This window comes from Apus apus, chromosome Z (genome assembly GCF_020740795.1).
Source record: "Apus apus isolate bApuApu2 chromosome Z, bApuApu2.pri.cur, whole genome shotgun sequence".
NCBI classification, from domain to species: Eukaryota; Metazoa; Chordata; class Aves; order Apodiformes; family Apodidae; genus Apus; species Apus apus.
In genome coordinates this window covers 12,670,909-12,687,139 of record NC_067312.1, presented here as the reverse complement: position 1 = coordinate 12,687,139, position 16,231 = coordinate 12,670,909, and the positions used below count along the sequence as shown (strand labels likewise).

Here is a 16,231-nt window from a genome sequence, read left to right as displayed (position 1 = left end):
CAGGTGTGCTGGACCTTCTTCTCTCCAGCAGGGCTGCCTGCTGGAGGGATTATTCATTCAAAGCTGAGGAATGAGACAAGGGACACCTAGCTGTGGCTGTAAGAGGGGGAGAGACACCAGCTCTCTACACCTCTTTATTAGCCAGCTTTAATATTAAGAAATCTTCCAGCGTTAAGTTCTAGAACTTTAAGACCTTAGGATCTCTTTTTAGATAATTGCAAACATTGTATTATCACTTTGCCTAGGTATTATCTTTAATATTTTTTTTTTTTTAGATAAGGCCTATTAATAAGTTGCTAGCTTTTAAATGGTTAACCTCTATCACCTGACTATTAGTTGTGCATTTGAGAGATACTTTTTTCTGTTCTGCTGCTCTAGTATCCCAACACCCTTGCTGTTTGCAATAAATCTTGTTTTGTGCATATACATCTCATCTGCTATCTTACCACCTGAAGAACAAGTGCCCAACACAAGAAGGACATGGAGCTGCTGGAGCGAGTCCACAGGAGGCCACAAAGATGATCAGAGGGCTGGAGCACCTCTGCTATGGATACAGGCAGAGAGAGTTGGGGTGTTCAGCCTGGAGAAGAGAAGGCTCCGGGGAGACCTTACAGCACCTTCCAGTATCTGAAGGGGCCACAGGAAAGCTGGGAAGGGGCTTTTCATCAGAGAAGATAATGATAGGACAAGGGGTAATGGTTTTAAACTGAAAGAGGGTGGATTTAAATTATGTATTGGGGTAAAGTTCTTCAGTGTGAGGGCAGTGTGACATTGGAACAGGCTGCCCAGGGAATTTTAAGTGCCAGGCTGGATGGGCCTCGGCCCTATCTGGTCTAGCAGGAGGTGTCCCTACCCATAGCAGGGTGGATGGAACTAGATGAAGATTGGTCCCTTCCAACCCAAACTATTCTGTGATTCTATGACCCAGACTGCCAAGTGTTGGCCTCACTGTCACCCCACGTCAAATAACCAAATGTCCTGTGCCAGAATTCCTGTGAGTTCTTAGGAGCTCAGAGGTATGGCCAACATGGCTCCCACATCTCAGGTTAGCTGTGGTTTTATTTTTTTGTTTTTGGGTGCCTGTGGTCTTCAGTGATCTCAGGTTTGGTCCGAGCCACCTTTTTCTCTAGATTAGATGGTATTGGTTGGCACTGCACGAAGTGATGAGATCTGGAGGGTTGGTTTGATGGCAAGCTGAATGAGTTAACAGGGTGGCCTGGCAGCCCAAAGGGCCAACTGTGCCCTGGGGTGCACCCAGCACAGCAGGCTGGTCAAGGGAGGTGATGGTCTCACTGAGCACTGTCCTGGTGCAGCCCCACCTGTGCAACCCCAGCACTGTGTGCAGCTGTGGGCACCCCAACAGGAGAGAGACATCAAACCATGGGAGCATGTTCAAAGGAGGGTGAAGAGGTCTCAAGAGCAGCTGAGGTCATTGGGCTTGTTCAGCCTGAAGAAGGCTGAGAGGGGACCTCATGGCAGGCTACACCTTCCTCATGGGGGGCAGTGGAGCAGGAGGTGCTGATCTCCTCTATGGTGACTAGGAACTGAATGCAAGGAAATGGAATGGAGCTGCATCAGGGAAAGTCTGGGTTGGACATTAGGAAAAGATTCTTCATTGAGAGGGTGATTGGTCTGTGGAAGAGGCTCTCCACAGCAGTTATCCTGGCACTATTGTTGCAATTTTTTAGTCTGGTTGGAGGCTGATGCTATGAGAGAAGAGTTGTATGCTGCTTTCCCCAGCCAATTACTTATTCACATAGCAACTCCTTTACATGCATCTGGCAAAAGGGCCGACTCCCAGACAGCAACTTCCTAAAATCCTTGTGAAAATACAGACCCAAATTAAAGCTGACCTCATGCTGCAGCTCCAAGGCAGTGTCAACAGTCAGACAGTGGGCAAGAACTTCAGAGAACCAAGCTCTGGCCTTCCTGCCACTCAGCAGTGTGCAAGGAGCAGTGCTGCACTTGAATACAGACACTAACCATGAGCAAAATGAAGGCTTTTGGTTGAAATGACTTTTGAACAGTAGCGGAAACTTATTTGCCAACATAAAAGTGTGTCTAAAAGTGTGGAAGGCTTTTTTTAAAGTGATGGTGGTGAGGCACTGGTACATGATTCTATGAATTCTGTGCTGTTAAGCACTGCTACTGAAGCAGAGAATCACAGGCAATCCTGCTTCAGGCTGCTGTAGGTGTATGGTTTGGAGATGGTCACAGGTATCACGTGCCTCTTACCTTCAGGGAATTTGAAAGGAATTTGGAATTGGGGGCTAGAATCTTAAATTAGACTGTTTCTGCCCCATAAGTAAGTTTCAGATCTTAAGAATTTCATTAGGTACAGGAGCTATCACAGGCAAAAGTAGCAGATTTTTACCATTAATTAAAAAACACCAAAACAATTAAGAGACCATAGCCCTTTGCATTCCGTGGGGGTTATGAGGAGAAATAAAAACCAGTAACATCACTCCCCAGGAGAAATCTCCTATAAAGTTACAACTTTTAAAGGGACTTTCCACTGTCAAAAGTAGGAAAGCTGACGTTTGAATTCCACTTAATAATGAACACCAATGACTACCCTGTTATTTTTATTCTTTGTACATGTTACAGTGAGATGTTTCCCACAGGAATTCAAGTCTAAGAGGCCAATTCTCAAAAGCATAATAATCTGCAATGTCTTGCTCCCCCTTCCCTGTTGCTGTGTTGTTTTTCAAAACTCAGGATCCTCCCAAAGAGAGGAAGGCAATAAAAGAATGCAAACTCAATCCAAATAAAGAAATTGCTATTTTGTTTACTTAAAACTGAAGTCCAGTAAATTCTGCCTGTAAAAACAAGTATTTACAATATTATGCCAATATATCTAGTTTCATCACTTGTAACATTTATGCTGATGCTTCAGTTCTGAAAAGCTTTTTTTGCTTCTTCCTCTGAATTTTGCGTAGTTTCTTTTTATCTTTAACAATTGGCTTTGACTCTGGTTTCACCAGCTGTATTTCCACTGGCTTTTCTTCAGCTGGAGTTTCAAAGACCACTTCAGTGGGATCTTCACCAACGAGCACCTTACTCTCCTTTTTCTTTATCTTTTGTACTTCTTTCACTTGCTGTTTCTCCCTAAACTTGGCAGCCACTGACAATCTTACCATCCGCCGATGCTATAAAACAAGAATCAAAACTGCATCAGGTGTCAAATAAATGAAATGGAAGAAACCACGAATTAAAAGAAACAGGTGGTAATTTCTCTGCTTAACTGTCCAAATCCTGAAAAAAACGCCATTTCTGTAACATGATTTTTGCCTTCATCCTATTTTTACAAAATGACTCTCTTCTCCAATTGTGATCAGTTAGGGCATGCTTTTCTAAAGAGGGTACCAAGGAAGACAAACACCATTCTCCTGCACAGACAAGCTGTAAGATCCACTTTCAGGTTAGTTGCTAAATGAAAGAGAAGACAAATACACTGCTGCTTACCATATTTGGGGACTGGTAATGAGGGTTTTCATAGAGAGTTGGTCCTCCAAAGCTACCTTGGAAGATTTTTATGAGGTTCAGGACAAAACGAGGCCCAATTTCTACGAGTGATGCATCTTCTTCAATTATCTGCAATAAAAAGAACACTCTCTTATGGACTGAATCAAAGTGTGTGACCTCGTAGGCACTCTGCATAGAGTGATGGATTGAAATCCAAGACACAATGCCACCAAGGCTGGTAAAAGCTGGACTTGTAGAACACAGTTCTGTATATAAAGCAGTTCCTTTGGGCTCAAGCAGGCAGTCAAGAGATTACAGGGTATTTGTGAAATCCTCCTTAACAAAGTAAGCTCCAGAGCACCTTGGGCCAAAGCACCAAGTAAAGGTTAAAAGACAGGAGAAGCTTAGGCCTTGGTGACCCCTTCCTGCTCCCAAGGCAGCCGCCACAGAATCACACCTGACAGAACGTCAGCTGAAGTACACAGAACTTACCCAGCTCTGTCCAGAGACAATGAAAGTACTTTGTGCAAATATAAAAGTCTTGGCTCATCCTGATAATAATGGTTCTTCTCATTTTATTGTGGTTAATGGATTTGATACAAAATTACCCCCCCCGGCACCAGGTGAAGAGCTAAAAGGGACCACTAACCTGGTAATTCCGAAACCAGATCCTCTCATCTGTGATGGTGAAGGTGAAAACATGATCTACAAATGGCTGGCTTTTGGGGTGATACTGTGGTGTGCCAAATATCTGTAACAAAAGGCAGCGTTTCTAAACATCTGTAATTTTACGAGGCCAAACATAAATGACTCATTTTAAATTAATTTTCATTGACTAAGATCCCAATCCCCAGTTACATTTCAAAACTCAAAAACTCAAGAGCAAGTGTGCCGGTGATTTTAAGCACATGGCCTTAACCCTTTGAATATTTTTTTTGCCATTTTAGAAGTGTAAAACCACTACTTTAAAAAACTTTGATATTTTTAAATATGTTGCCAAAAAACCCCCAACATTTCCAAAAAGAAATGCTGGCAGCAAAAGTACAGACTGACCTGAATAAACAATTCTTTTAGCAGGGCATAGTGTGGCTCCTTGTCGAATATCTACAAAGGAATGACGTAATTTTAAATAGCAAGCTAAATGCAATACTCATATAAAGAAAACAAAAGCATACTCCATGAAATAAAACCTGTACTTACTGGATCAAAAGACAAAAGGGGCCGTGAGCCCCTTAGGCAGTTTCCTGTCATCTTCAATTCAGCCAGCGTGTGAACTACAGTGATTTTTTTAAAACAAAAGATCATTTTAGTACTTACAGATAATTGTATAGACCAGAAGACACGAGTCCAAACACAGTAAAGTCAACCACCTTACCATTCTGCACTAAGAATTTAGCTGATGGTCCCTGTGGAGTATTTGAAAGCCTGTAGAGGACAGGTGAGGGGGAAGAGAGAAAAGAAAAATGTTAACAGCAGCCAGAAGCTGTGCTGGATTTCTGCAGCACACTCTGAGCAGCTGCGTCTCTAATGAAGTAACTTCAGCTGCTTCTATAGCATTACTGAGTTTCTTTCACACAAATACTTGCTCCCTCAACAATTTTATTTAAATGCTTCTGTAAACAGTCTAGAAAACCTCTTCATGCACTGTACATTTGCAGTAGCCACAGAAGTGCAGGTTTAGTACAGATTTAAATAAACAACACCATTTCATGCATTTTGGCTGTTTTGGTAAGAAACTTTAGATAGAAGGGCTGCACCCCCACCCAGACACAGAAATGCAAGAAAACATTTACTTACCACATATAGAGATCCTGTTTCTTTTTGGCTTCAAAAAAGATGCACTTATTGCAGTTTTTCATTTCACACACCTACACAAGACAAGTCAAATTAGCGTTTACAAAATTCTGACAACACTTGCAAAAACTTTTCCCTCTCGTCTCCAACATCTTTCCCCCTCCAACATTAAGTCCAAAAGCAAAGGTCTTGTCTTAATAAATTATTCTTGCTGATGCCCAAACTTAAGTTGAAGTGCCTGTTTTGTTGAAAGATCTCACATTACTTATCACCAGGATTAGTAATTTCACTAAAGCTACAAGCAATCCATTAAGCTCTGCATGATATACACATCAGAGCAGGAGCTGTGACGTTAGGCTCTAGTTTCAGAACTAACAATGTCCTAACTCTGTCTGACCTGGGTGCATGTTTGTTCCCTGTTTTCTTCAGGTACAAACTGCAATACACATTTCACCAGCACAGAAAGGCATCTTCAGTTTTATCTCTTCATTTAAAAGTCTGTGTCTAATTAAAGGTTTTATTTGGGTTTAATTCATCAAAAGTAAATTTCCTTTTTTTAACATGAGCAATTTTTTTTATATCAGTAATTTTTATTTATGAAACTACACAACTCCTGTAAGTAGTGTGAGATCCATTGAGCTTGGCTGCCCTTTTCTTTTGCACACTGGATTTCCAGAGAAAATAAAAAAGAAGTGCTAAGTTAAATCCTGGATTACCTCATTAATCACAAACAACTGGTCTTTACGGTCCATTTTAGTATCTGGAAGACAAGAGCAACAGTTAGTAGGTTGAAAAACCAGTTTACCACAGAATTTCTTTTAACAGTCTGTCCTTTTGAAAAAAGAAAAAAAATAAACTGCTGGGTATGTATGAAAGATAAAGAATAAACATCAAGTTTTTCCAGCCAGGTTACGTGACAAATAAATACAGCAATGAAATTATCTGGGCACTTAGAGGGCTGAGGCCACAACAGTAACTTCCCAGAGAATATTAAGACACAATGACAGTCACTGTGCTTGTTGGGTCAGAAGAGGTTTGGCAGTTGGTTGTTTAAGGTAAAAAGTTTCACCAAAACCTTTATGCACCACATTTTCAAAGACAGCAGGTTATCAGAAGTTCTTGGTTTGAAACCACTCTGGAAGTGTTAGGGGTGATGCCCAACCCCACCTGCTTTAGAGTGAGGCATCAGCGTTCTTAAGTCTTGCATTAGGTGTCTTGTTCTGAAGTTAATTCCACGAGACGAGAAAATGAGCAGTCGCTCCTTGTTTCTCCATTTACCCTAGGAAAACAGACACAAAAGTTCAGCCGGGAAAGGAAGTTTCTAGGCCTTAAAACTACCACAACACAGCAACAACGCAGCTTTGAAATGCAGCCACAGAAAAGCACAACAAGAACTTTTGTTACTAACACTATCTCCCCCAGGGAATCACAGCCCTGCTGGAAGGGATTACCTCCCTACGGCCCTTGGAGGTGTGAGTTCTCTGCACGAAGAGCTGCCATCCATGCTGCTCCAGCACCTTCCTAAGCAAAGGAGCCGGCCCCAGCCCCGCGGGTGTTACGGAAGCCACAGTGTTTGCAAAAGGCAGGATGGCAGGGAAAGAGCACAGGCCAGAGCAGCCGACAGGCTCGGAGCACAACTCGGCTTTTCCTACAGCTGAGCACATGACGAAACCCCCAGACTCCAGCGCGCTACTTTATGGTGTTTTGGTTTTTTTTTTTTCCAAGCAAACCACATAGGCAATTCCTGAAGCCTTCTCAGGACGGTTCTTAAATGAAACAGGCACCGTTTCCACGCACTCTTCCTGTAACAGAACCACCCAGCTCTCCGAAACGCTTCCGAGATTAAGGTAACGGGAGTTAATTCACCTCAAGCCAGAACAAAGGTCTCTGTGTGTCTTCACGGAGATCACAGACCCGTTCTGGCGCGAAAAGCCCCCTAAGACCCCGGAGCCCGGTGCTGAGCCGTGCCGCCCCGCACCCCAGCCACGCCGCTCCCGCCTCACGCTCCTTCCCGCGAGCGGGTTTCTCCCGACCCCCCACCCAACCGGCGCCCCACCGCACGCTGCCTTCCTGCCTTCCTGCCTTCCTGCCTTCCTTCCTCCCAGGAGCCATCCCAGAAGAGAACGCGAATGAACCCGGCTGCTCCCCCGGCCACCCCCCCGCAGCCCCGAGGAGCACGGGCCGCAGGGCCGGGCCGGGGCGCTACCTGCGAGACCGGCGGCGGGACGCGGTACTCCTGCGGGGCCGCTCCCTCCGGGGCCGGCCCGGCGCCTTCCCCGGGCTCGCTGGGGCCTCGCTTCGCCCGCTTCCCCGGCCGCGCCGCCGGGCCCTCACGCCGCCTCTTGCCGGCCGCCATCTCCCCGCGCCGCACGCCGCGCCCGCCCCGCCCCGCAGCGCCCGCCCCTTCTTCCCGCCCCTTCCCGCCTCCCTTCCGGCCCGCCATGGCGCTGCCCGCCCCGCCGCCGCTGCTGAGCGCCAGCCTGGACAACGCCCGGCACCTCTCCGGCCTCCTCAGGGCCGTGCACTTCCAGGACCACGCCACCTGCCTCGCCACGGCCAACGGCCTCCGGGTGACGGTGGAGGACGCCAAGTGCATCCAGGCCAACGCCTTCATCCAGGTGCCGCTCCCCGGGGCCGCGGGAGGGGGCTGAGCGTTCCGCCGCGGGGCGGGCGGGCAGTGCGGGGGCAGGGCCGCGGGAGCTGCTCCGGGGCTGCCCCTGCCCGCCGGGCCGGGCCCGGCTGCGCCCTCAGCGCGCTGCCCTGTCGTGACACTCTCGCTACATTTCATCGCAGCCCAGGACAGCGGGATACCCGCCTCCTGGGGCCCGCGGAGCTTGGTGTGATTTGCCCCCGGCCTGCAGTTACCGCCCGGCGGCAAACCGGGTGGCCTGGAACGAGTCCAAGGCAGCTCCTAGGCCTTTTAGCGCCTGCCAGTGCTTGAAAGGGGCTACGGGAAAGCTGGGGAGGGGCTTTTCATCAGAGAGGGCAGTGACAGGACAAGGGGTGATGGTTTTAAACTGAGAGAGGGGAGATTTAGGTTAGAGATCAGGAAGAAATTCTTCGCTAGAAGGATGGTGAGGAACTGGAACGGGTTGCCCGGGGACGTTGTTGATGCCCCATCCCTGGAGGTTTTTAAGGCCAGGCTGGATGAGGTTTTGTGCAGCCAGGTCTAGGGGCCGGGTTCCCTGCTCATGGCAGGGGGGTTGGAAGTTGGTGATCTTTATAAGGTCCCTTCCAACCTTAATGATTCTGTGGTTCAGAGCAAGTGTCAGTGTGGTGAACTCACTATTCCGTTCTGTTCTTGCGTGGTTTGTATTGTTTGGGAGGTTTTTCATGCTCCACAAATACTGCTTCTGGAGAAGGATGGCACTTACATTGCATAGCTCCCTGGATGTTTCCAGCTCTAGAAGTAGGCAGCTTTGGGTTTTAATATTGGTAACTTGGTTTTTAAACCACATAAGACGAGTGTTTAGGTTTTCATGCTTATGCTGCTTTTGCAACTGTGACCTGATTTCATTTTACTGGTTTTGAGACAAAACCCATTTTTCTTTAACTGACACTGTCCTACGTGTAGAAATCACTTTGTACTTCAGTGATCTCTGAAAGTGAAAGGACTGAATTTAAGGAAGTCTAAGCTGTAAAATGATGGCAGAAACTCCCTCTCCTCATCTCTTTCCTTTTGCTTACAGGCAGAAATTTTTCAGGAATTTGCTGTTCAGGAGGAATCAGTGACGTTCCGGATCAATTTGTCTGTTCTCCTCGACTGCTTGACCATTTTTGGTGCCAGCTCTTTGCCAGGTAAGGTGCATGTTTACCCCGACAGTGTGTGTGTATATGTGTCATGGCCCAGTGAACCCTCTGCACTGCCACAGGGAGATCTCCAGTCTTGGCAGAACTTCTGGCCTCCTCCCATGGAGTCCTTCCGAGCATGGTGGCTGTTGCTGTTGAGCAGGGTCCCTCCTGTGTAGTTAAGCTCATGTAGGTGTGTGCTGTGGGGATGGTGGATGTGAGCCTGGCCAGTGTGTCAGGAACCACTGCAGCAGGAAAGGCTGGAAGAGACTAAGGCTGCTTGGAAGACAGAAAAAAGGTATATGTGTCTGTGATGGTGTTGGAACTGAGAAGTTTGGGTTTTCCTGTGAGGATAATCACTGAACCATAGAATCACAGAATCACAGGGGTTGGAAAGGACCTGTGAAGATCCTCAAGTTCAGCCCCCCTACCAGAGCAGGATCACTTAGGGCAGGTCATACAGAAACACCTCCAGATGGGTGGTGAAAGTCTCCGGAGAAGGAGACTCCACAACCTCTCTGGGCAGCTTGTTCCAGTGCTCTGTCACTCTCACAGTAAAGAAGTTTATCCTCATGTTGAGGTGGAACTTCCTGTGTTGTAAGTTGGTGCTGTTTCCCCTCTTCCTATCACAGGAAGCTTCAGTTCAGGTTGCACAAGTAACAAGAGCTGTAAAGAAAGATTATGTGTGCCAGAGAGAGCCTCAGGACCGTGGAGGATTTTTCAACTCCACTAAACTATTTGCAACACATCCAGAATCATTGTCACAGCCAGTGTTAGCTGCTTAGTACGTGATGAGTTGGATTTTAACTGATATCTACATGCAAATAATTTCCTTCTGCTGCATAACCATTAGCACTTCCTAGGAAGCTGCACTAAGCATGCTACACTTGTGTTTTGGAGGCTGGAACCAAACATGCTAAATCAAATTGATCTGTGCCTCTTATGCCAGTAAAATTTGAATTTTCTCAAGTGATCAGATGTGCTAGTTAGCTCTTTGAAGAATGTGTATTTCTCTTTTCCAGGAACATCAACAGCCCTGAGGATGTGTTACCGTGGTTATGGCCATCCCTTGGTGCTGTTCTTGGAAGAAGGAGGAGTAGTGACAGTGTGCAAAATTAACACTCAAGAACCTGAGGAGCTGTTAGACTTTGATTTCTGCAGTACAAAGGTCGTTAATAAAATCATTCTGCAGTCAGAGGGGCTACGAGAAGCATTTGCTGAACTGGATATGACCAGTGAAGTTCTGCAGATTACCATGTCTCCAGACAAACCCTACTTCAGGTACTAGAGGCTGTGCTTTCAGCTCATGGTTGGCTTCCTTTGGCAGGACTGGAAGTTTTCAGGTTGAAGATGGAGAGCTATTTTAGAATATTGCCTTATTTCAAGAAGAACTGTAAAGAGTATTGCAGATCACAGTATGTAACCTGATTAACACAGTAATATATTGACAACCTGATAAACGTGCCACTGATGTGGTCAGTTTAGCATTTTTAGTTAAATAAAGCAAAACAACAGTGTTTTGTGAAACAGCCAATATGATACGCAAGATGACTTGATTTTGATGCTTTTTATAGGACTGTGATCAAGTGTTTTGAGATGGGGCCTTTTGTCTTCCAGGTTGTCCACTTTTGGAAATGCAGGAAGTGCACATCTGGACTACCCTAGGGACTCGGATTTGATGGAAGCATTCCACTGTAACCAGACCCAGACAAACAGGTCAGGAAGTCTGTGATCAGTGAGTGCCCTCTATGGCAGGTCATGCATTCTTGCTGAAAAGTTAACCTGGTTTTGGAGTACTGTGCCATTGACTAGTATAGTGGGAAAAAATACTCCCCATCTGATGGAAAGTCTGTGTCTGTGATCAAAAGCTGAGTGATAACAGTGTCTGTCCAGTGTTGTTACCAGGATTGTATTTAAGTGTTCTGTGTCTGTGATTGGAAGTGAAGTTTCAGCTCCTCTCTGCACGATCTTACTTTTTTTTCAGATTACTTTTTTTGTTCCCATTGCAGGTACAAGATTTCTTTGCTTAAACCATCTACAAAGGCACTGGCTTTGTCTTGTAAAGTGTCAATTCGAACAGATGCTCAAGGATTTCTTTCACTGCAGTATATGATTAGGAATGAAGACGGACAGATCTGTTTTGTGGAATACTATTGTTGCCCTGATGAGGATATTACTGACGCAGAGCCGTAGGTGCACAGTCTGTTGTCTGTATTATATTTATGGATATTTAAAATACTTTATTTTTTATAAAACTGAATGAAAGCTGTAAAGATTGATAGATGATACATATTTTGTTTTTTTAACTCTGGAATTAGAAATGCAAAGACTTCTTTTTTATTACCTTGCAAACATTTCTTAGCCTTGAATCAAAAAAACTGAAGCTAGAAAGGCAAAAAGGGGAGTTGGTCTCCTCTAGGCACTGACTCCAGCACAGATGTTCAAGTGCTGTTTGTGTCAGACGTTGCAGCTTTTTACAGCAGCAACCCTCCTGTAATTCTTGTTCTCCAAAAATTTTTGTTTGTGTTGTGGGGTTTGTTGTGTTTTTTTTGTCTTTGGCTTGTTGTAAGCAGTTACAGAAGGGAAAATCTGAACACTAGCAGTATGTTAGCCAGTTAACTCTCAGTGACTTAAAGCCAGATCTGTCTTGAAAAAGGTTGACATTTTCAAACTGATTTCCTAAAAGCTGGAGGTGGTTTCATTCTGGCAAACGCCAGCATGTTTTGCTGGTGAAGCCACTAGGCTTCTCCTCATCTTGATTAATTCTCAATATAACTCAATTCCTTGGAGTTTCCTCTGATACCAGTTTACCCTTTTGTCTGTAATACTGGTGTTGAATTGGTAAATAAAGATAGATGCCAGGATTTACTTACTCAATACTCATAACTTCTCTGTCAATGTTACAGTTTTGTATCTGGTTATTTATTACACATATGCAAGAATGCTGCTGCTGAAATGTCTCTTTCTGGATGTGTCCCTGCTCCTAGCCTGCTCCTAACACTGCTAAGAATCATAAAAGGAGAGAAAAGTTTCATATTTGAAATTATTTGTGAAGTTTGTTTACCTTCTCAGTAGCTTTTTTCAGCAACAGGAGGGACTCTCAAACTGAAGTAAAATCTGTGTCCCTCGGAGGGGTGTCTTCCTGTCACTGCTAAAAATGGGTCTAACCTCCAGCTCCCTGGAAAGAGAGGGCAATTTCTGGAGAGCTTCCTGCAGTGGCCAGCTTTGCAGAGCAGTGGCGTGGGCTGCACTGAGGACAAAAGTTTCACACCTCTCCATTGCAAACAACCTGCTCAGAACAGGAGGCCCACCAGATTCAGCTGGGTCTTGACCCAGATGCAGAAGCTGCAGCTCACACTGCAGGAGGCTGAAGTCTCCCTGCCTTGCTGCCTTGGGGTGGGATCCAGGAGTCAGCCATCAGTCAGCTGTAGCCTGTTGTCAAGTTTTGTGGTTTGTCCAGAGCTGAACTCCTGCTTTGCACACGTGGAAACCAGTATGTTCGTATGTTTTCCAAGCCGATTGCTCCACGGTTCAACAGAATCCAAGTCCTTTGGTTTATTTTAAGTTTAAAATGCTTTTGTTGACCGTTTTTCACGTCTGTCTCATGTCAGGAAGAGGATACTTTCAGAGTGCACAGTGTCAGCAGTCCAATTCTGTTGTTGTTCATTCAGGTTGTCCATTTATTGCAATAAATTTTACTTTTTAAAAACAATTGCGAATCTTTGAACTACAGGATGATAAACCTAACAATACTCTAAATAACTCTTAGTTACTGTTTTATTCATTTTCCACACTGAAATACTCAGTGTGGGTGAATTTCCTTTCGGCTTGCTGCCTTAATTTCTTCTGTGACAAAAAAAATGTTCCTGGGGAATTATTAATATTATCTCTGACTACTGAGTGTTAAGAATGATTTACATAATATCTGGGTGACAGGATAAAAATGAAACAGTACATGTGACTTTCTTAATGTGATTCATTTCAGAATATCAAAGTTCCTGGTATTACGTTTAAGGACATTACTGTGGCTTTTTTTTTTTTTTTGTACTTTTCTATAATTGCCTACAGATATACTATATTACTTCTTAAAATAGTACTTTTAACAGTTTTTACTATAATCTACCAGCAGTGATCATGGAAAAAATATCCACAGAGAGAAAAAATAACGCCACAGAGTTCCAGAAACCAACTGCTGCATTTCATAAATAGTAGCTATTGCAGACGTGTGTGCAAGGCTCACGTCTGTGCCCAGCTAGACCAAGTCAGGGCCTGTGCTGACAAAGGTGAGGAGCTGCTCATGCACCTTGTGCCTTGATGGGTGTGGTTCTCGGTGAACAAAAGTCACAGACTCACAGAATGTGACGGGTTGGAAGGGACTTCTAGAGATCACAGAATATCAGGGGTTGGAAGGACCTCCGAAGATCACTGAGTCCAACCCCCCTGCCAGAGCAGGACCAAAAAAAACCCCATCAAAAAACCAAAACCAAAATAAACACAACCAACTAGAGCAGATCACTCAGAAAGGCATCCAGAGAGGTCTTGAAAGTCTCCAGAGAAGGAGACTCCACAACCTCTCTGGGGAGCCTGTTCCAGAGCTCTGTAGAAGTTCTTCCTTATGTTGAGGTGGAATTTCCTGTGCTCTTGCTTGAATCGATTGCCCCTCATCCTGTCACAGGGCACAAGTGAAAAGAGCTTGTCCCTGCCTTCTTGAAACCCAGCCCTCGTATTTATAGACATTAATAAGATCCCCTCTCAGTCTTCTCCTCTCTAGACTAAACAGCCTCAGGTCTTTCAGCCTTTCCTCACAAGACAGATGAGTTCCAGTCCCTTAATCATCCTCGTAGCCTCCGTTGGACTCTCTCAAGTAAATCCCTGTCCCTCTTGAACTGGGGAGCCCAGAACTGGACACAGTGCTCCAAGAGAGGTCTCACCAGGGCCAAGTAGAGGGGGAGGAGTTTTACTTCAGGTGTTCAGTTTGGGTAAGACCCTCATGGAGAGGCAGGAGTTCAGGTGCTGCATTGCCATTGGATGAAATGACAGCATCAGCTTCTCATTCGTGGTGAAGTTTAGCAAGTTCCAGCTTGTTTTATTGCAGACACAACATGGAAAAGGAGTGGAAAACTGGACACTGCTTGGAAGTCAGCAGGTATTTCAGTGGCAGCACAGACACCCTGGCTGTTCACATCTGCAAGTTCCCACTGGTTATGGCTTTTACTCTGAGCTATTCTCACAAACCTCCCAAAGCCACACCCTCAAAACCTCCTCAAAACCCCACCAGAAGTAGCTCATCAGCAGCCCAAGCAAAGGTGTGAGTAAAAAATCTAATGAGAAAAGAGGTTTCCAGGCAGGCTGCTGCTTGCAGGGCAGCCTTATACCTCAGTCTGACACCAGATTTCCTGACCACTTGATGGTCACTTTAGTTGTGCCTAATGATCAGACCAGACTTTTTAGTCAGAGACCCCTTCTTGCACTCCTCACTGCTGTTTCTGGTTGCATGAAGTAGATGTTAACTTCTAGTTCAGTGCCTTAAGGCACTGGAAAAAAACAAACAAACAAAAAAACAACTAAACCTAAATGCTTTCTTACTGAAAATTTTCCCAAAAGATATGGGTGTGTGCATGCTGGACTGGGCAGCCCATGCAGTCCCCAGGTGGCTGAAGGAGGGGTACTTTGGAGGGCTGTGCCAGGGCGTACGGCTGGGATCCTGCTTCCATGGGAGGCTTTTGGCCAGAAGAGGGCATGAGATGACCACCTCTGCCCTCCTCCAGCCCACAGGCTGCATGTCCTTACTCTTGTAACTTCAGCACTGGGGTTTGGGTGAGAAATGCCCTGGAAGTGCATTCTTGGCTAGAGCTGAGGCAACACTGGGGCACCCTTTAGCTCTCATTGGGCCTTGCTCTACAGCTCTGGTCTCCAGCTCTTAGAGCTCCCCTGCAGGGCTGATCTTGGAGGATGCTGCCCACCTGCCCAGATTGGGAAGTTTCTACAGTCACAACACAGTAAACAGACTGCAGAGAAGATAAAGGCTCCTTACAAGCCATCATTGTGTCTGTGGTGCTTGTGTGTGACTATGCACATGCAAACATGCACACAGACAAAAATTATGCAGATGCAGATTATAAGCTAACACACAGCTGGTTGGGACAAGCATTTTGTAGCTGGCACAACAACCCCGGGGTAAAAAAAAAGCATGTAGGGCAACAGTCAGGGGGGTTGGTGCAGCCCTTGCCACGCAGCTGCCCCACAGCCTGCTTTCAGGGCGCCTTGCTGGGTTTTTGGTGGTTTATATTTTTCCTCATGTACTTGTGTAACACCCTTCCCCTGGAGGGTTTCTCCCTTCGGGTACAGACCTGTCTCAGACATCGGTGGCCTGGGGAGCAGGTTACTACTCACTTCTATGCCAGGAGAAGATGTGGTTCCAGCTGACCCATTGAGCTGAAGTGAGTTGATGGGACTGTCAAAGCACCTGAACTCGTTTCACTGTAACTGATGTTGCTGCACTGGCTCTGGCACAGCCCATGGGCACTGCCAACCCATTGCTCCACACACCTTGAGCTTGTGTGGGAACTTTTACCCTGATTAAGAACCTTTGCTCATAAATCAAATCTATGTCGGGATCAGTGGTTCTAGCGAAGAACAAATGTCACTGAGAAGACAAATCCCATGCAAAATGTTTTTATGTTTGCAAGTAAGTGCACTCTCTAGAAGTTGCCCTGCTCAACTCAAGCCACTCTTTGCATGGGGAACAGAGATGGAGGTGCAGCTTGGAGCAGGACAGCCACATCTCCCTGCCTTGTGCTCCCATCTCTTCGTCACTGTGGCTCTGCTGTTCAAGGCGTGTGTTGTAGGACACCAAGGCCTCAGGTCTCACCTGGGCCCCTCTATGCCCAACTGCTGTAAGTGATCCCATCAGTAATTATTCATGCCCCTGCAGAAAAACTGCCACAACTGTGGCACCCATCATCAGAGACAGCTGACGTTTGTTTTGGGTAAGAGCTATAGCTGGGACCCTGTAGCTTCGGAGGGAGGCGGTGTTCATCTCCTTGCAGGAAGGAGCTTGCACCTGCCCAAAGCAGAGTAGAGAGAATGTGAGAATGTCACTGCCTCCAGAGTGACAGCGTGGAGCAGTGTTGGGTGAGCTCAGGTCAGCATTTCGGAAATTCTCTGAGCCAGATAATTTATT

The 16,231-nt window shown here is 45.8% G+C and overlaps 2 protein-coding genes across 2 annotated transcripts; one reads left to right on the top strand and one right to left on the bottom strand.

Annotated features, from left to right (window-relative positions):
* Positions 1-2,762: 2,762 nt before the first annotated feature.
* BRIX1 (biogenesis of ribosomes BRX1) lies at positions 2,763-7,628 on the bottom strand. Its single transcript, XM_051643423.1, has 10 exons — positions 7,466-7,628; positions 6,427-6,538; positions 5,976-6,019; positions 5,263-5,333; positions 4,841-4,890; positions 4,666-4,739; positions 4,519-4,569; positions 4,115-4,216; positions 3,466-3,594; positions 2,763-3,149 (listed from the first exon to the last, which is right to left on the bottom strand). The coding sequence occupies exons 1-10, from the start codon at positions 7,613-7,615 to the stop codon at positions 2,880-2,882; spliced, it is 1,053 nt and encodes a 350-aa protein (XP_051499383.1). The 5' UTR covers positions 7,616-7,628; the 3' UTR covers positions 2,763-2,879.
* Positions 7,629-7,700: 72 nt separating this feature from the next.
* Positions 7,701-12,760, top strand: RAD1 (RAD1 checkpoint DNA exonuclease). The gene is made up of 5 exons (XM_051643373.1): positions 7,701-7,877; positions 8,949-9,057; positions 10,071-10,329; positions 10,666-10,764; positions 11,058-12,760. The coding sequence occupies exons 1-5, from the start codon at positions 7,701-7,703 to the stop codon at positions 11,239-11,241; spliced, it is 828 nt and encodes a 275-aa protein (XP_051499333.1). The 3' UTR covers positions 11,242-12,760.
* The last annotated feature ends 3,471 nt before the right edge of the window (positions 12,761-16,231 follow it).